The following is a 19,283-nucleotide window of genomic DNA, read 5'->3' on the forward strand; positions in this document are numbered from 1 at the left end:
CCGTTCCCGCCCCTCTCTCGGGCGGCTCCAGGCGCCATGCGGACATGTTCCCGCGGCGGGATGCCTCGGACACGGCATTCATCCGAGGGTCCTTGTCGGGCTCCCGGGCTGCGAGGGGACCAGGGGTCCGTGCTGGGGGCGGGAGGCAGAGTCCTTGTAAGGCTGGGGGTCCTGGTCGGGTCCCGGGTCGGGCGAGGGGAAAGGGGTGCCATGCAGGAGGGGCCCGGGCTGGATGGGGCAGAGGCTGGGCACGGGCCGTGGAGACTGTGGGAGCCCGGGTCAGCACGGTCCCGTCCCGCGTGTCCGGAGCGCCACGGCCCGGCCCTGCTGCCCTGCCCACCGCGGGGGCGGGGGCCGGGCCGGGGCACGGAGATCTCGGTCTGTCGGGGGACAGGGCTGCAGAGGGCTAGGAGGAGCACGTGCACGTGTTCTCGCTCGGCCGTGGGTTGGAAGGGCCACGGGACGCGTGGTGTGAGCTCTGTTTGCCCCACCAGGCCACTGGAGCAGCCCACGGGCAGCTGGCGCAGGCCCTGCAGCTCCTCGGCACGTCTCCACGAAGCTCCGTCCCACGCCAGAACTCAGCTCGTGGGGATCACAGCTGTGGAGTGAGGATAGCTGGCATTGGCCCCATCTCTGGCCCAGCCTGTTGAAATTACACAAAGTTAAATTTTTTTTTAATGTAACTTCAGTCAGTTTTGTTCGCCTTTGCCCCGGGGGAAGGGAATTGAAGTTTCCTTTCAGGGGACTGTTTCATCAGGCGAGGTCTGATGAGCTTAACATCTCAACAGACTGGGAGTAGCACAGAAGCTACACAAAAGATAACGACCATTAACAACCATCAACTCCAGACATCACCCCTCGCATGGTCTGGGAAAAGAGGTAAGAATGAGAACCTAATTAGCATCAGAGGCAAAGAAATCCGTATCCAATAGGGATACTAAGAACTGCACAACTTGGGACCAGTGAACATTGAACCAGTGAATTTCTATGTGTTTTGACTGTATAAAATATGTGAAAAATCGAGTAAAATTCATGTGTCATGGAATGATTTTCTCTGCACAACCCGGGCCATGCGTGGATGAAATTATTTCAGTTGCACATCCTGGCCAGAGCAACATCCTGGCCAGAATAAAGTAACGCCTTGATTCTCTAACACTAAAAATGTTGGAGAGTTTTTTTGTTTTTCCTGCAGTATCGGTGACAACCCCAGTCACACGACACATTCCACGGCTCCAGCAGTTCCCAGCTGTTTTCTTGCTTCTGCAGGGAAGAGGCAGGCAATAGGAAAACCACCTGCCTGGCCTGGCTGCTGCATCCCCTGCACTGGAGCTGTGCCAGAGCTGTCTGTGTTCCTGCTCCCCCAGCCCCACCAGCTGCCCTGGCCTGGCAGCCCTGGCCTCCTCCTGGCCACAGACAGAGGAGGAACCAACCACCCTAGCCCTAGCCAGAGGCTTGGGGGCTGTTTGGGTTAGACATGCCCCATGTCCAGTTTGGGGATGGACTCTTTAAGTGGGATGGGATTTGCAGGGGATGATGTCCTGGATCTGTCTGGACAGCTAGGACTAAGGTGGCCGGGCAGAGTTAATCGTGTTAATGAGCATCTGCTGCTGGTCTGGTGCCTGGGAGGTCAGGGAGCCTTGATGTCTCCTGGAGTGGCTGCGGCACCCTGGCTGGAGCCCCACTCGCCCGGACACACTCGTGTGCTGTTCCTGCAGACGGGCTGATGCAAGTCCCTGCTGTGGGCAGTTGGATTTTCCAGAGGCCAAGAACACCAGAGGACAGTGGCACTGAGGGCAGCGTGCTGGTCTCCACATGCCCAGTGTGCCCCAGCAGGGAGCTGGAAGGGGTCGGGTTGGGAGATGAAGGAGCAGAGGGGACCCCAGGAACACCATCAGGAAGAGGGGTGATCCTTTCCCCCTCTCTGCCCCGGCTGTGCTGGCTTATGCTTACCCCTGCAGTGTGAGGAGCCCTGTCTGAGGCAGGGACAGGAGCTGCTCCCCTGGTCCCAGAGTGCTGGCAGTAGGGTTGGGCATGTGTTGGGGGGCTATGCAGAACAGGTTGGGGCTGTGCAGGTCTCACTATGGGGTGTTGGAAACTGAGAGCTGAGGACAGAAACAGGGTGGTTTGGGGAGCAACAAAAAATGGGACAGAAGGGAAGGCAGGATGGAAGTGGCTGATCACATGTAGGTGGCTGATGGTCACTGCATGGGTCTGGCCACATCCAACACCTGCCAGCTGCACAGCTGCTCCTGGTTCTCAGACTCTGTGCCTGTTTCCCAGGGCTGGTGGGGGGCACAGTCTGGTGAGGGGGGGATGTATGGCATCAGGTCACAGCGTTTTGAGATCAGCGAAGGACCCTGTGTGTATGTCTGTGTCGCCCAACATAGATATGCAGAACCAAAGCTACTGGGCAGACTGATAGGAGCACTGGGATCCCCAGTGTGTGTCTGCGTGTGCTGCTGGCTGTGCTGAGGCCATGGCTTGGGGAACTTGTATGTCCGGTGTCCTCAGTGGGGATGCTGGGAATGTGAGGTTATCTGCTGGGCAGACGGCGTGTCCAAGTGTGGCTGCTGCAGCTCTGGGTCCCTGCACAGCCCTGCCCACAGCCCTCACCAGAGCGAGGGTAGTGGGATGGGAGGGGGTTGCCTGTGGCATGTGGGACCAGCTGTGTGCACATGTGGAGACATCTTCCACAGCTGTGCTTGCATGTATGCCTGCATGGACACATGCTCAGCCTCGCTGCTGGACAGCCCAGGGCCATGGTCCTGCTGCAGCTTCGCTGGCCTCTCAGGGAAAGAACTTGACAGGATGCAGCCATGGATGTGGGTGCCAGGGCCTGGCCAGGCCCATGTGAGCCCCCCGTGGTGCAGGTCCAGTCTCCCTCCCCCTGCCCCCCCCATCAGTCCCATGGGGATATGGTGCCAGCCTGGCATGAGCCCACGACAGCAGGGATGGGGCTGTGTCTGTACAAACGTGTGGTTTATTAAGGCATTTTTTGAGACATTGGCACTTGGGTTCAGGCTGCACCGGGTGGCCCCTGCGCGGCCGTGGGCAGCGCTGGTACATGCAGCACCACGAGACACAATACAAAAGGTACAAACGAGTAAAAACAGGAATTGTAGTACAATGTGTAAAAATAAATAACTGGGGGCTCAGTGACCCCAGCCCAAAGCAGGGTGCGTGTGTCTGACCCTTCCTGTGGCGTGCAGGGTGACCCATCTGTGTCCCCATTCCAGATGTGCAGTGGAGCTGGGCTGTGTGGGCAGCCTGGGCAGCACAGGGCCAGGGGGCATGGGGCACCCCAGCATGGGACTGGGGGGCACTGGGTAGCCCTAGAGTGCCCCCACAGAGCTGGGGGACACAGGGCACACCCAGAGTGCCTCTGCAGGGGCCGAGGAGCACAGGGCACCCCCAGAGTTCCCCCATGGGGCCCGGGGAGCACAATGTGTTCCCACAGTGCTTGTGAGCAGGACAGGGGATGGGGATGGGGCTGTCCCTATGCCAGGGCATCTCAGGTCCCTGTGGGTCCCTGGCAGAGTGGCCATGGCCCCGTGTCCCCTTGGGGGTCTCCGTCACTGTTGCACAGGAGATCCCTGTCCCCTGTCACTGCCCTGTGCTCAGGACAGCACCTGGGACCCACTGGCGTGTGCCAGGACCCGCCAGGACCCCATGGCACAAGGGGGATGAGGGGCTGGCTATAACAGATGGAGCTGCAGCCACAGATGGCTCTTCATGGGAAGTGGGGGGGACGGGCAGAAGTGGTGCATTTGTCTGCTGTGACAACACCTTTGGGGCTGGGGCTGCAGCCACACTGCAGACGTGCTGGGTCTGGGGAAAGTGATGGGAACGAGCTTCCCCCTGGCCCTGCTCAGGCATGAGGTGTCCTCCCTGACCCCCAAATACACTCATGACCAGACTGGGCATTCAGGGCTGCTGTGGGGTACCCCATGCTGTTCCAGCCCTCGCTCTGCACCCATGGCCGTGTGGGGATCGCAGCCTCCGGGAGCACCAGGGCTACAGTGGCAGAACCCAGGGTCACACTCCCAGGGCCCATGATGCAGGGCTGCTCCCTGTGAGCAGCCGTGGGCTCAGGAAGAGCTCTGGTGCGGGCTAAGGGTGCTGTGAGTGTGACGCTGCCTGTGTGGCTGGCTGTGCACAGTGCTGGGAGGAGATGGGGACCGGCTCCACTGCAGGGGCTCTGTCTGGGCTCACAACATGCATCACGGGGTTGCAGAGCAGCCCTGTACAGAGGGCTGGGGCCAGGGGCAGGGGATTCTGGCACCTTGACCATGTTCTGGAGGTGGCCCAGATGATCCTGGGGAGCAGTCATGCAGTCTGGGAAGGCCAGATGCCCCTTGTCCACACTGTGGCTATAAGAGAACATGCTGGGCCATGTGGCTTTTTGGGGTACCCCCTCCCACCTGTGCCCCTGCAGCTGCAGGCTGCCTGCTGGGCCTGGGGTGGGTGCGGGTCACAGCAGCCATCACCACTGCTCCTGAGGCTGGGCTGTCCCCGTCAGCTCTCACACAGCTCTGCCAGCCCCATTGTGCTGCCCGTGCCTGGGCACTGTCCCTGCCTGGGACCCCTGCCCAGAGAGGTACGTGGTCCCAGGAACGGGGCTCCCATGCCGAGCATGACATGCGCCTCCCTCCCAGGACCACAGGAACCATCCTGAAGCTCTGGGCAGGAGATTCCCTGGAAGTGTCACCTGCATCAGTGGGTAGTGAAAGGGCTGTAGAGACCTCAAAGGCTCTCCTGTCCCCGCCCAGCCACAGACAAGCAGCGAGATGCAGGCATTGCTGCCTTTTGCTGCAGCCAGCTCGGTGAGTGTCCCCTCCCTGTCAGGGGGCAGGTTCATCCCCGCAGGGAGTACACGCTGATGGGCAGGCAGCATGTGTGCCCTGGGCATCGCTCCCTGCCCTGGGACATCATCCCCAGCCATGGGTCATCGTTCCCTTGCCCTGGGAGCTCCTAGGGTCCCTAGGGAAGGCTCAAGGTCCTCCTGCACCCAGGCGGCCACATGGCCCCCGGAGCTGGGTAGGGCAGGGTCTGGGCCTGCAGTCCCTGGCCCAGCACCCCTCAGCTCCCAGCCACTCCCGGAGCACCAAGTACCGTGAAGCACCATCCTGCCCAGCGCCAAACTGAGCCACTGCAAGCAGCACGTGGACCATCACCCCGGGGTGCCAGCACTGGGGTCAGCAGTCCATAGGGCACCAGCCAGCACAGGGTCTGCCAGACTGTGGGGAGGGACAGGGGCCCCAGCCCCCAAGGACACCTGCAGACCCTGGGGGCCCAGGCCTGGCACAGCGCTGGGAGCGGGATGAGCACCCATTTTAGCAGCCCTGGGCCGGGCCCCGCTCTGGCGCCATGGCAGCGGGCTGGGGCAGAGGAGTCCAGGGGCCCAGCTCTAAATCCTGAGCTCGGCCTCCTCAGGGGGCTCCAGCGAGTGCTCAGCGCTGATGGTGGAGGTGGATGGCCCCTGCGAGATGCCGAAGGGCGAGACCACGGGGGAGCGGGCGGCCAGCGGGGACAGCGATGGGGAGAAGCTGGGTGACATGGCGGAGGACGAAATGGAACCCTCGTGGCTGATGGGCGAGCGGCGCAGGGAGGATGGGTGCGGGAAGGTCCTGCCTGGTGGTGGCTTGGGGGGCACAGACTTGGCACCTGGATGGGCCACCGAGGTGATGAGGGGCGGGGGGTCGATGCGGGGCTTGGGCTCTGCTTTGGGCTTGGCTGGGAAGGGTTTGCGCAGGGAGCTCTCATCCTTGAGGCGGGCGATCTCCGTGAAGACACTGGCCAGTGGCTGAAACTGGGGACACCAGTTCAGCAGGTAATCCCAGTTGTAGCTGCCACGGAGCTCCTCGTCGCTGGCCACAATGGCGGTGAGCGAGCCCTCCACGGAGGGCTTGCCGTCCTCTGGGAAGGCGTAGTCCTGGGGCTGTGAGGAGACACTGAGGCCGCAGCGGACGCCCAGGAAGGCGCTGCCCCCACCGTCCTCATGGTACAGCTGCAGGGGTGGCCCTGGCAGCAGCAGCCCAGAGCCCTTCTTGCTCTTGAACCACTGGGTGCTCTCCAGCGCAGCTGGCTCACAGGAGATGTCGGAAAGCTGGTCGGCATCCTGCTGGATGCCAGAGTCAGGGCCGCGCGCAGCGATGTGCTCCTGCATGGAGGCTGTGATGCTGGCCACGCGTGGGTACTCATTGATCATCCGTATCTCGTCATCCTCAGCGGCTTCAGCAGAGCCACGGCCACTGGAATGCGAGGGGTCCAGTGAGCCGCCCCGGGTGTAGGGCCCTGCCGGCTCGGTCCCATACCCTGGCAGTGCCTGGTGGTAGATGTGCTCAGCCCCAGGCAGTGCTGGCTCCTCACGGCCCAGCTTCTGCAAGGACCCACTCTGTGCGTGGGCCAGTGCCCCCTCCCCCTCTGCCTTCTTGTGGCCCCGGCGCTGTCGGGAGCGCACCAGCGCCAGCACGATGGCCACGGCGGCCAGCACCACCACGACGCCCAGCGAGGCGGCCACAGCCACCAGCAGTAGGTTGAGGTCGGCTGCCAAGCCAAAGGAGGTGTGTGTGATGTCAATGGTGACCTGCGCAGAGGCCACACGGGAAGCAGGCAGGGGACTGCGTGCCTGCACCTCCAGGCTCATCTCCCGTGGCTCCCTCTTGGCGCGCCCAGCGCCGGCTTGGGGCTGGCTGTCCACACGCAGGTAGATGAAGCCTGTGGTCTGGTTGATGGCGAAGTATGGTGACGGCTTTGCCAGGGTATACAGCACAACACCGTCAGCCCCCTCATCCTCATCCGTGGCCAGCACCCGCCCAATGCTCTGCCCTTTGCGCGCGCCCTCAGGCACCTCGAAGTTGAAAGAGGAGCTCAGGAAGATGGGATCATACTCATCTTCCCCCGTCACCAGCACCCGCACAGTCACAGTGGCCGAGGCGTTGCCAGCGTCGGTGGCCCGAACCAGGAGCTGGAAGGCTTTGGCCCGCTCATAGTCAAAGGTGAGGCGGGAGCGCAGCTCCCCAGAGCTCCCATTGACAGCAAAGGCGTCCCGGCCGTCCCCCATGGTAGGGTCCCCCACTGCCTGCTCCAGCACCATGTACCGCAGCTCCCCAAAGGTGCCGGTGTCGGCATCGATGGCACGCAGCGTGGTGACCAGTGTGCCAGGTGGCAAGTTCTCCCGGATGCTGGCGCTCAGCACCTCCACTGGGAAGTATGGCTTATTGTCGTTGATGTCCTTCACCTCAATGGCCACGGGGACCAGCGCAAAGTGCCCACCTGGTATGTCTGTGGCCCGCACCACCAGTGTGTGCAGCGCCTGGACTTCCCGATCCAGTGGCCGTGCCAGGCTCAGGGCCCCTGTGCTCTCGTGCAGCTGGAACAGCCCATGCTGGTCACCTGAGCTGATGGTGTAGTGAATGCGGCCACGCGGCCCTGAGTCGGCATCGTGGGCTGCCACGCGCAGCAGCTCGGTGCCAGGCAGCGCAGCCTCGCTCACTGCTGCACGGTACTCGGCCCGGGTGAACACGGGCGGGTTGTCATTGACGTCCTGCACAGTGATGAGCACAGGCACAGTCGCACTGCGTTGCGGCAGGCCCCGGTCTGAGGCTGCCACGGTCAAGTTGTACACCGGGATGGACTCAAAGTCCAGGGACTCCACAAGCACCAGGGCTCCCTGCGTGCGGAGCTGTCCCCCAGCCCAGGCCACCCGGCTCTCCACCTGGAAGGCGTTGCCGCCATTCCCACTGACGATGGTGTAGTCAAAGCCAGCATTCTCCCGGGAGAGGTCGGCGTCACCTGCCTCCAGCGTTAGCACAGTGGTGCCTGGGCGCAGGTCCTCGGGAACACTGGCATTGTAGCATGGCTCCTGGAAGCGGGGACTGTGGTCATTAACATCCAGGACCTGGAGTTGCACTGTGGCCCAGGATGAGAGGCTGGGAGAGCCGTGGTCGCGGGCCTCCACCACCAGGTCCAGGGTGGGCTGGCTGACATTGAACTCCACCTGCCGGGTGGTGAAGAGGGTCCCTGTGGAGCACAAAGCCAGGGTCAGCATGGGAACCAGTGGGAGCTGGGAAGGGTATTAGCTGGAGGGGCATTTGATGGTCACCCTGCTGTGTCTGCCTCACCAGCTACACCAGAAAGTGACCTGGTGAGGGCTTAAACAGGGCCAGCACGGGAGCACTCCCCTCCACAGGCACCCTTAGATTGACCCATGAGAGAGGCCCACAGAGCACCAAGCCCACGCACCATTGCTGGGGTCGATGGCAACATCAGGGCTGGGCACAGCCAGGTGGAAGGTGATGTCCCCATTGCTCCCTGAGTCGGGGTCAGTTGCGCTCACAGTGAGGATGACACTACCAGCAGGTGTGTGCTCTGGCAGCAGCACCTGGAAGAGAAGGAAACTCCAGTCAGCATCTGGTTTCCCCCTGGCAGAGCCCCCAGCAGCGCTGGGATGGGAGTCTGGGGCTGGCCAGGCAGCCATAGCCAAGGTCGTCCAGCCTCTCACAGGCAAGGGGCTTGTGCTCTCAGACCCTTCAAGCATTCCTGGGGCTCCCCAGCCCCTTGCCCAAGTTCCAGAGCTGCAGCACACACTGCCCAAGCCAGCCTTCAACATGGACCTGCCCATGTCTCGCCACAAACATTTGTCTGGGCTGTGGCCCATTTCCCACCCCCTCTGGCCTTCCCACTGTGCCCATCCATTTCAGCTGGACCCTCTGCATCCAGCTGTGCCCCTTGCAGGGGCTGGTCCCAGGGTCACCTGCCTGGTTTCAACTCCTTCTATGCCACAGTGACAGCATGAGGGATGTCAGGATGTAGATATGGGTCAGAAAGCGAGACCAGAAGGGGCTCAGACCCATCCTCTGTGCCTTGTAAGGGCAAGGGAGGCAGGCAGGAGCTGCAGAGGGCGTGTGTGGGATGGCCCCTGCTGCCTGGCACACCTGGTGCATGTACCTGATAGAAAACCTGGGTGAAGGTGGGCACATTGTCGTTCACATCCTCCACAAGGACGGTGAGGTTGGCCTCCGTCTCATGGCGTGTGTCAGAGGCGCGCAGTGTGAGGGTGTAGCGGCTGCGCTGTTCATGGTCCAGTGGCCCTGTCAGGGCAATGTGGCCACCATAGCGCAGCACCCCGAAGGTGTCTGCTGCGTCCCCCTCCAGCAGCAGCGTGTAGGAGAGCGCAGGGCCCGAGTCCACATCGTTCCCAGTCAGCTGGGCTATCTGGGTGCCCAGCAGTGTGTCTGTGGGGAGCAGAGATGTGAGTGAGCAGACCCATCCCTGCCCAGCATACCTGGCTCAGCTGGTGGAAAACCAGTTCAGTCCAGAGCCTGAGCACCGGGAAGACGGGAAGATGCCATGGGAGAGGGAGATGCCGGGGGGAAAAGGAAGGTCTCGGGGGCTTGGCAGGACAGGTGGAGGTTTGCATGGGCACAGGGCACACTGGCTGAGGACTGTGAGCAGGCAGGGCAGGTGTCTGCAGCCAGAACCCCGGACATGAGGCAGGGGCTGGGGTTGGGTTGGTAATTCAGGTTCCTCCCTCAGGACACAGCAGCACCACAGAGGTCATGCTGGAGGGCTTGGGGGGCTTCAGCGGGCCAATGTGACCCAGCCCCTTGCAGGGACTGGCCTGGCCTCCCTGTGGGCTCCTCCCCACCCCATGGTGCCCACTGTACCCCAGTTCTGGCCCTCAGTGCTACGGCACTCACTCTCAGGGACACGAATCTCCCAGGGGACCGGGATAGTAGGGCTGTTGTCATTGACATCCATCACCACCACGGTCAGCGTGGCCGAGCCCATGAGCGGTGGTGTTCCTCGGTCCATCGCTGTCACCACCAAGCTGTGGGCAGGCATGAGGGTCAGATGTGTGCCCACACATGTGAGGGAGCACCTCACCTGTGTACAGTTCCTGGGACATGCACTGCACACCTGCATTGCACCTGGGACATGAACTGCAGGTGTGCACGGGGCTGGAGCGTGTGCACGTGGTGGGGAAACCGCACAGCAGCTCAGAGTCTGGGGTGATGGATCTGTGCAGCACCTTCTCCGGAGGTGTTTAAGAAAAGACTGGTTGTGGCACTCAGTGCTCTAGTCTAGTTGACAAGATGGTGATCAGTCACAGGTTGGACTCAATAACCTCTTTTCCAACCTCAATGGTTCTGTGGTTTGGAGAGCATGTGTGGGTGTGGCAGGGCATATCACCCCTCTCCCCACCACAGGCGGCTGGTGCAGACAGGAGAGACAACCCAGGCGGGCAAGGCCCAGCAGGTATCATCTCCTGGCACCAAAAGGTTTGCCAGTTTAAGAGATGTGGGGAGAGACAAACAGAGGTGACCAAAAGGCCTGTTCTTACACTACATAAGTACTACAGATTACCACAGAGGCAGAAGCCCTCTACACACACGCACTGAAAGTGTGCAAGACTTCTCCCTGGAATCTGGACACATGTTCTGTGGTTACTTTCCCGGGAATTGAGGGAAAGGATTTCGATGTGTGCTCCATCAGGAATTGGATGGTAAGAAACATTGGATCCTAAGTTATATTATTTCTTCTCTAGATGTAAAATTAATGGTATCTTTAACCCCGCATGTATAATACTACTTGTCCTCTTTTTGTCCTTAGTCCTGTGTGGTAATAATCTGTTTTAAGTCTTATGTCTGTTAGTTTTGTGTCTATTAAAGAAATAATTCATTCTATAATCGACCGAATTGGCCATTATTAAAGAACTTGCGAACGAGAGTGGGTCTTGGGGTGCTGGCCACCTCAACAAAGCTACTGCCTGCTGCCAGAGGCCTGGGCAAAAGGCAGGGACTTATCTAAACCCACATCATCCATTCATAATAGTGGGGCAGTGTGTGTGGTACATGGAGAGCATGGTGGGGCAGGGCAGCAGGTTTTTGCACACCTAAGGCATGTGTTGAAGTCTAGAAGGTGTGTGGGTGCAGGCAGAGCACCTTGCAGGGTGCAGGCAGGTGTCTGGGGTTCTCTGGCTGAAGGGAAACACTTGGAGCCTCTCTGGAATGGCGAGGGGTGTGTGGGTGGAAGGAATACCCCAGACTCCCCACACTGGGGAACAGAGCAGAGGAACCCAAAGCCATGGGGGCACCTGTGGAGAGGGAGAACACAGACTGGGGGACCACACCTGAGCAAGGTGTGGGGGAAAGGGCAGGAGAAGCCTCAGATTCATGGTTGGGTGTTTGCCAGCATTTCACATACGTGTGGCTAGAGTGGATGGATATGTCCAGAGCGTGCACACATGGTGAGGGCCCAGAAGGCCTGTCTGGATGCAGGGGGACATGTGGGGGACATGCTCAGGTTAGTGCAGGGGTCTGGAGCCATGTGGCAGGACACAAGGATCCTATGCTTGGAGGTGGAAGTAATTGAGCAGATGCAGTGCGGATTAAGGAGGCAGGAAGGGGAATGGATGAACCTAGGGCCCTCTCACAAGCTCCTCAGCTCCATGGAGACCCGACTGAGCTGTGCGTGGGCTCATCTTGGCCATCTGCCTCCTGTGTCCTTCACTCCCACTGACCCTCAGCAGTGTTGCTTGATAGAGCCATTTCACAGACAGGCTGGGACAGCTTTGGGGGCACTAAGAACAGTGCTCCCCATGCTCCTGGGCTGTGCTCCACAGCTCTGTCCCTGTCCCAGCATTCCCTAGCCTGGCTGCACTCACCGGGTCTGGGACCAGATTTCTCTGTCCAGGATGGCAGCAGTGGTAATGGTGCCAGTCTGAGGGTCAATGTGGTACAAGCCCGGCATTGGCAGGGACTGGTTGATGGCATAAGTCACCTGCCCATTTGCTCCCTGGTCCAGGTCATCTGCCAGTACCTGCAAAGCCACATGAGATTCAGCTGTGGAGCCCCTGAGGCAGGACTTGTGTGCTAGTGCCAACCCCAGGCCCATGCAGCCCCCATCCCATAACTCCAGCCAGGCCAGGGCTCGGGTGTCCCTGTTTGTGCCCCGGCCATACCTGGATGACAGGTGAGTCATAGCTCTGTGACTCCCAGATGAACGCCACATAGTTCTGCAGCTGGAAGCGGGGCAGGTTGTCGTTCACATCCTGGAGGTTGAGGTTTATGGCCATAAAGCCAAAGGAAGCCGTGGTCTCTGCCTGGATCACCAGGCGCAGCCGGGGGCTGGCCTCGAAATCCAGGCTACTGGAGTCCTGCACTGAGATGGCACCTGGAAGGAGGACAGCAAGAAGGGGGGAGCAATGTACCAGCACATCCATCCATCCATCCATCCATCCCTCCATCCACTCATCCCTCCATCCACTCATCCCTCCATCCATGCATCCATCCCTCCGTTCATTCATCCATTCATCCATTCATCCATCCACCCATCCCTCTCTCCACCCATCCACCCATTCTCAGGTGGACAGGACACACACTGAGCTCTTCCAAGCCCTCCCCACACTGCCAGCTTCTCATCATTCTCAAGAGCTGACCTGAGTGAGGACACCCACACCTTGCTGGGGACAGGCGGCTCCTGCTGATGTTACAGCATGCGACAGTCCTCCCACCTGGAGGCTCTCCCGAAGGTGTGCAGCAGAAAGAGCTGCTCCTACCATGACATAAGCTCATCCAGCTCCAAGCCAGGGTCACCTCACTGCAGCTTTGAGTCCAGTCAGAGCCTTGCAAGTGCTCTGAGGACAGATAGCCACTGCCACTCACCTGAGCCACGGGCAGCTAGGCTGCTGGAGCGACAAGGTGCTGCTGTCCCACCCAAGAAGGAGGAGGGCAGCCAGCAGGATCTATTAACTAACTGACAACATTTCTATGGGCACGTAGGGACACCTTCCCCTATCCCAGGTTGCTCAAAGCCCTGTCCAGCCTGGCCTTGGACACTTCCAGGGATGGGGCAGCCACAGCTGCTCTGGGCAACCTGTGCCAGAGCCTCACCACCCTCACAGGGAAGAATGTCTTCCCAAAATCCCATCTAACCCTGCCCTCTGAGGTTTTGGGAAAATGTCTAATTATGGGGGACCACAACTGCACTGGGAGCAGTGCTAGCAGGTGCTGGTCAGTGACAGGGCAGCATCCACATTCCAGTACTAACACCTCTCAACTAACTGGTACAGAGTGTGGATGGTGCTCCTGTGCCCTGGGGGCCCCGAGCACTTGAGCAGGTGTGAGCAGAGCTCCCCAAGTGTTCCTGGAGCTGTACCTGAGTTGGGCTGGATCAGGAAGGTGTTCCTCTCGTTGCCACTGATGATGCTGTAGGTGATGCGCCCCGAGGAGCCCCCCGTGTGCATGGCCTGGACACTCGCCACCTCAGTGCCTGGGAGAGCGAAAGGGTATGAAGGGACAGTGGAGCCTTGGGGCACGTGGCAAAGCGTCAGGGTGAAGCATGGCAGCATGTGCTGTACCACAGGACCACCAGTCTGCCTGAGGACACTGCTGACAGGGGACTGAAGATCTCATGGTAATGTTGGGCTGGGAGCCTGGAGTCATGGTGCCTGTCCATGGCTCCTCTGTGGTCTCACTGTGACCCCGGAGACCTTCTGGCAGCATTTGGACACCTGTGGCTGCCTACAGTGATCTGAACCCACTGAGGCCAGCCCAGAGGGACACCACCCTGACCAGCCTGGGCACCACTCAGACCCTGCAGTTCCTTGGGTCTTCCCAAAGCATAACAGGACTTCCCCAGACCCCATAGTGCCCCCTGGTCTGAGTTCCCCACAGCGCTGCTCCCACTTCCCCTCGTGCCCTATCCCATTCCATCATAGCACTTTCTGGTCACTGCCATTGGGTACCTGGGGTGGCATTTTCGGCCAGGGCCACATCACTGGTGCTGCGGGGAAAGCGCAGCCCCTGGTACGGCTCCTCCTGCACATGGATCACCACTACCCCTGTGGAGGAGAGCGCTGGCTGCCCCAGGTCGGTGGCCAGCACGAAGAGTGTCCGCTGGCGCTGGCTGAGTGAGCCAAGGGGCTGCAGCAGCTGAATGTCCCCCGTGTAGGAGTTGATTGCAAAGGCAGAGCTGGGCGTGGCAAAGCGGTACAGGATGGAGGCATTTGCACCTGCGTCCCTGTCCTCAGCCCTCATGGTGGCCACCACCTGCTTGAGCGGCGTGTGGCGGGACAGGTTGACGGTGAGTGGGCTGTGCAGGAAGGCCGGAATGTGGTCGTTGACATCTCGCACCATGACAGTGACACGCACAGCCGTGCTCTTGGGCTCCCACGGTGCCGAGTCCACCGCCATGGCCAGGAAGCTGTAGGTGGGCTGGCGCTCCCGGTCCAGTGCCTGGGCACTCCGGATGCGCCCACTCTGTGGCTCCACCTGGAACATGCCCAGCGACTCATTGCCCAGGTAGTAGGAGACCTGCCCATTGGTGCCCTCATCTGGGTCTTCGGCCACCAGCTGCAGCACCAGGTCACCGACTGGCAAGTCCTCTGGCACCTCCACCATGTAGGTGGCCTGAGCAAAACCAGGTGCATTGTCATTGAGGTCCAACACCTGCACAGTCACCGACATAGTGGCACTGCGTGGGGGGGAGCCGTGGTCCTGCACCACTACAGTGAGGCTGTAGGAAGCAATTTGCTCTCGGTCAAGGGCGTGTGCAGTGGAGAGGACACCAGAGACGGGGTCTAGGCTGAAATCCTGCCCAGGGTCTCCACCTAAAAGAGAAGAGGGGGAATAACAAGGCAGCATGCCTGTAACTGGAATGAGAAAGGCCCTGGAGAACATGAAGCCCATCACCACGGGGTCTGGCAGGGTGGGTAGAGTGAGCCCTAGTGGGAGCAAACCTCCTTGGGTCAGCTCCATGTGAAGAACTGACTCTAACCACTCACAGGCCAGTGCTGCAGCCATGGGGAGTCGCCAGACAGCATGTGACAGGATACAGCGAAAATCTGACTTGGCAATCTGTGAATCAACAGGTCAGAGCAGCCAGAAGAGGTGTGGAACTGGTCTAAGCCTGGGGAACCAGACACAAGCCTGGGGAACGAGCAGTGCAGCCTGTCTGGATCTTAGGGTGCTCTTTACTGGGGGCAGAGAGCTGAGAGGTGGCAGCAATGCCATGCAGTTTGGAGCAGGAGAGAACTGAGGTGGAACGGGACTGCTGCAGGTGATGTCCCCAGATCCAGGGAAGCCCAGGGACAAGTCCTTGCCCAGCCCAGCACTCCCAGTGCATCCATCTCACCTGCCACCCGGTATTCCAAGCGTCCGTTCTCTCCACCATCAGGATCAGTGGCCCGCAGGGTGTAGAGTGCCACACGACTCTGGTTCTCAGGAACCTCCACGGAGCAGGACTCGCTCTCCAGGTGTGGTGCATGGTCATTGTCGTCCCCCACGGTGACCCGCACCGTGGCCTTGGTGAGGCTGGGCGGCAGGCCGGCGTCCCGCGCGTAGACTGCAGGACACAGTGAGAGCAGCAGAGGCTGCCCTGACGACTGCGAGCTACGGCCACAGCGAGTGTATGCCAACGCCCAGGCACCCACCGGGGCAGCCAGGCATGAGAGCATTGGCATTCCTGCACCCCCAAACCACCCCACAGCCCTGCTGTGCCCCACAGCCCCTCCCCCCTCCCCATGGCCTTCCCTCTCTGCAACACTCCTCGCCCCAGCGGCAGGAAGCCCCTGCCTACCCCCACCAACCCCCTGCCTGCTGCCTCCCTCTGCATACCTGTCAGCACATGCTGCTCCTGCTCCTCCCGGTCCAGGGGACGCGTGGTGACAATGAGCCCCGTCTGTGGGTGGATGGAGAACGGCCCCCCAGAGAGACCCCCATAGGACACCTGTCCATTGGCACCTGCGGGGACGAAGGTGGTCCGAGGGCAGCCTAGCAGCAGCCCCAGTGCCTCATTTGGCTCCCAGCCCTGCACCTCCTTGCTCCCAGCTCTCACCTGGGGCTCATGGGTTGTGTGAGATGGTGGGCTCGCTCCCTGGTGGCAGACGTGCGGGGGGGAAGGGGGGTCCCAGCCTAAGCCAGCTGGTGGGAGGCCAGATGGGCCAAGGAGACCCCACAGAACAAAGGCCACGGGCCAGGGGACCAGAAGGAACCACAGTCCTTGTTCCATTCCCACCCTCTCCCAGGATTCAGCCCATCTCCCACCTCCAGGCCAGGTGCTGATCCTTCCCTCTGGTCAGCCAGGCTCTCCAGACCAGCAGAAAGGAGCAGGGTATGCCCAGACCTGGGACTGCATCTCCAGATAGGCCCTGACTGAACTGGGCAGCTCACCCTCGCCTGCATCCTCACCCAGATCCCGGTCCATGGCCAGCACCTGCAGCACTGGGCTACCAGCCGGAAGGTTCTCCATGATGTGGGCTTCATACTCAGGTTTCTCAAAGGCAGGAGCCTCATCATTGACGTCCAGCACCAGTACGGACAGCAGCTGTGTGGCGGAGAGGCGTGGGAAGCCATGGTCTGTGGCCACCACCGTCAGGTTGTGCTGTGCCACCTCCTCCCGGTTCAGGGCCCGCACAATGGACAGTGCACCTGTGGACACAGGATAGGGGCAAGCTGGGACCAGTGGCACTGGGGCTTATACCTTGGGACTACTATGTGGCTGCAGGCCCTGGGGTGTGCTGGGACAGAGAGGTCTCAGGAGACAGCAGCACTGTGCCGACCAGCTGCTGTGCTTGGGCCTCCCCACACCCCCAGTCTCGCTCCTCCAGGCTCCCCAGCCCACACTCTCCTCCTGTGCACCGCGTACCCCTGACACCACCCCTGCACCCTCCCCGCCCTCACCAGTGCTGGGGTTGAGGTGGAAGCGGCCATCACTGTTGCCTGCTCGCAAGGAGTAGCTCACACGTCCGTTCTCTCCCAAGTCGCTGTCCTGGGCCACCACATGCAGTGCCACAAAGCCTGTGGGCTGGTCCTCCATGACGCTGACGGTGGCCGGGGAGAGGAAGACGGGCACGTTGTCGTTCTCATCGGTCACAAACACACGGGCTGTGACAGCAGCTGAGCGGCGCTGGCTGACATTGCGGGCCTGGTCTGTGGCCTCCACTACCAACAGGAAGGAGGCAGCAGCCTCCCGGTCGAGGCCCTGGCGCAGGGTCAGCTGCCCTGAGCGGCTGTCGAGCTGGAAGGGGGCTCCGGGCGGCTCCAGGTGCAGCAGAGCATAGCGCACCTGACTGTTGGGGCCCACTCCATCCCCATCCAGCGCCTGGAAGGTGAAGATGGAGGAGCCAGCCTGGGCATTCTCAGGCACCACAATGGTAATGGGGTCTTCGGGGAAGGTGGGTGCCTGGTCATTGCAGTCCTGCACGTGGATCTGGACCAGCACCAGCCGGCTGGAGGGATAGCCATGCTGCGTGTCCTCGGCACTCACCTGGAGCACGTGCCGTGCCCCAGCTTCATAGTCCAGCTCACGGGCAGCATAAATCTCCCCTGTCATACTATCAACCACAAAGGTGCCATCCCCACCACCTCCTACTACCGTGTAGGTCAGTTGTCCTTGTGCAGGGGCATCCAGAGGGGCCACTGAACCAATCACAGACCCTGGCTTGACCCCCTCGAGAGGATGCAGGGTCAACACGGTGGCATCAGGCCGTGGCAGCACACGGGAGGATGGCAACACCTGTGAGGAGAGGAAGGAGTCAGGGGCACGCACAGGGGGCTGTGTGCCAGGGCACACACTGCAACACAGGAGGGTCCCTCTGGTCCTCAGAATACACTTTTCACTGTGAGGGTGCCTGAGCCCTGGCACAAGCTGCCCACAGGTGGTGGAGTCTCCAGCCTTGGAGACAGCCAAAAGTCACCTGGACAATCCCATTTGAGCAGGGGGCTGGAGAAGGTGACCTTCACAGGTACCTTCCCTCAGCCACTCCTTGGGTCTGTGACTGGGTCAGATACTGCAAAGCCAACAGACAGCAGCAGAAACAATTCTGCAAACATAAGCATGAATGGGTAAGAAGATAGGTCACGCTCATCCTGATAGGAGGCACAGGAAGAGAACCCAGTATGACCCCAAGATAAATAAATACTATCACTAGTTTTGTTAAAGATACTGAAGTTAATTTGGGGGTGAGGTGCACTCGCAGATGGGAGAGAGGATGCTGTAAAGGCCACCACAGTACGATCTGAAGGGAAAACCCGCTGAAGAAGCACATTGCTGTCAAAGAGCTGAGGAAAACGGGAGTAACAACAAACCTGTCAGCCCAGAGGGGATCAAACCCAGTGACTGTCAAACAAATATCTATTACAGGGATGCAAACCAGCATGATGGGGATGGCCAGCCTGGCCTCAGTGCTCTGGAGGCTGCAGAACAGCTCTGATTACAAGAACAGTTACAGACATGGTGTAAAAAGGAAATGGTACAAAACAAGCTGGTGGCTGAAGGCAGATGTGGCGAGCTAACACCCGGCTCCACTCCTCAAGGGGATGCGGTTTATCACACCCACCTGGGCTAGAACTCATCTCTGGACCTCCCACACTAGCTGGGGAAAGGCACAGAGTGGGGACGGCTGTGTGATAGAAAGGACTGAGAGACCAGCTGGCTCAAGGGAGGAATGGGCAGGGCTGGTGGAGATGGCACAGCAAGGACAGTCAAATGGCCTCGGCAACAGCAAGGACAGTCAAATGGCCTCGGCAACTGCAAGGACAGGGACGGGAAGATGTGAAATGATGTTCTGTGGGAGTGCCTTGATGGGGGCAACCAGAGCCTCTGCTGCAAAAGGAAGCTCATTAATAACAGCAGAGAAAGGATGTAGCTGTCTGGGCAGTACCAGGCAGGGAGTACCAAAGTGACACAGACATGAGGGACATGCTGCAGGTCAGAACACTGGTTTCATTAGATGCTGGGAAGAGTGGAAGTCTTCGTGCAGGGAACCTCTGATGTCTTCCCTGCACAGGGTATCTAGGACAGGGTCGGCTGACTAAGGCTGGAGAAGGCAGAACTGCAATTGGCCACTTTGGAAATGAGGACACGTGCAGGGGCAGACAGACCTATCCCTTCCCATCCCAGGTTCTCCATGCAGATTTTAGGGCTGGATCAACAGCTGAGCAGGAGCAGAGGGTGCCCAAGGATGAAGGTGGTAGAGGATGCAGAGGTGGGGAGAAAGGCTGCCAAGGAGCTGGATGGTGTCTTCCAAGAGGCAAGTGAGGGGTAGATGGTACAGGGACAGGAGGAGCTGGGGTGCAGGAACAGGAGGAGCTGGGGTACCTGGACACGAACGATGGCTGATGTGCTGCGAGGCACTGTGCCACGGTCACTGGCTGTCACAGTGAAGATGTACTCGGCACGCTCAGTCCGGCGCAGAACTGTGGCTGTCCGCAGCTCTCCGGTAGCCATGTGCAGAGTGAAACGCTCTGCCCAGGCTCCTGCAGAGGGAGGGAAACACT

At 60.3% G+C, this 19,283-nt stretch overlaps 1 protein-coding gene across 2 annotated transcripts in view; it reads right to left on the bottom strand.

Annotated features, from left to right (window-relative positions):
- Nucleotides 1-2,958: 2,958 nt before the first annotated feature.
- DCHS1 (dachsous cadherin-related 1) overlaps nt 2,959-19,283 on the bottom strand; it is a 45,209-nt gene continuing 28,884 nt past the window's right edge. For both annotated transcript variants that reach the window (XM_039554138.1, XM_039554128.1), the window contains exons 9-21: nt 19,105-19,262; nt 16,686-17,520; nt 16,194-16,433; nt 15,621-15,746; nt 15,139-15,348; nt 13,751-14,614; nt 13,162-13,275; nt 11,966-12,177; nt 11,669-11,823; nt 9,702-9,832; nt 8,950-9,236; nt 8,245-8,383; nt 2,959-8,022 (exon numbers count right to left, since the gene is read on the bottom strand). In XM_039554138.1, the coding sequence (XP_039410072.1) occupies nt 5,408-8,022; nt 8,245-8,383; nt 8,950-9,236; nt 9,702-9,832; nt 11,669-11,823; nt 11,966-12,177; nt 13,162-13,275; nt 13,751-14,614; nt 15,139-15,348; nt 15,621-15,746; nt 16,194-16,433; nt 16,686-17,520; nt 19,105-19,262 (6,086 nt within the window). In that variant the 3' untranslated portion in view covers nt 2,959-5,407. The remainder of the gene's footprint in view (nt 8,023-8,244; nt 8,384-8,949; nt 9,237-9,701; nt 9,833-11,668; nt 11,824-11,965; nt 12,178-13,161; nt 13,276-13,750; nt 14,615-15,138; nt 15,349-15,620; nt 15,747-16,193; nt 16,434-16,685; nt 17,521-19,104; nt 19,263-19,283) is intronic.

Source organism: Corvus cornix, chromosome 1, assembly GCF_000738735.6.
Source record: "Corvus cornix cornix isolate S_Up_H32 chromosome 1, ASM73873v5, whole genome shotgun sequence".
Taxonomy (NCBI): Eukaryota; Metazoa; Chordata; class Aves; order Passeriformes; family Corvidae; genus Corvus; species Corvus cornix.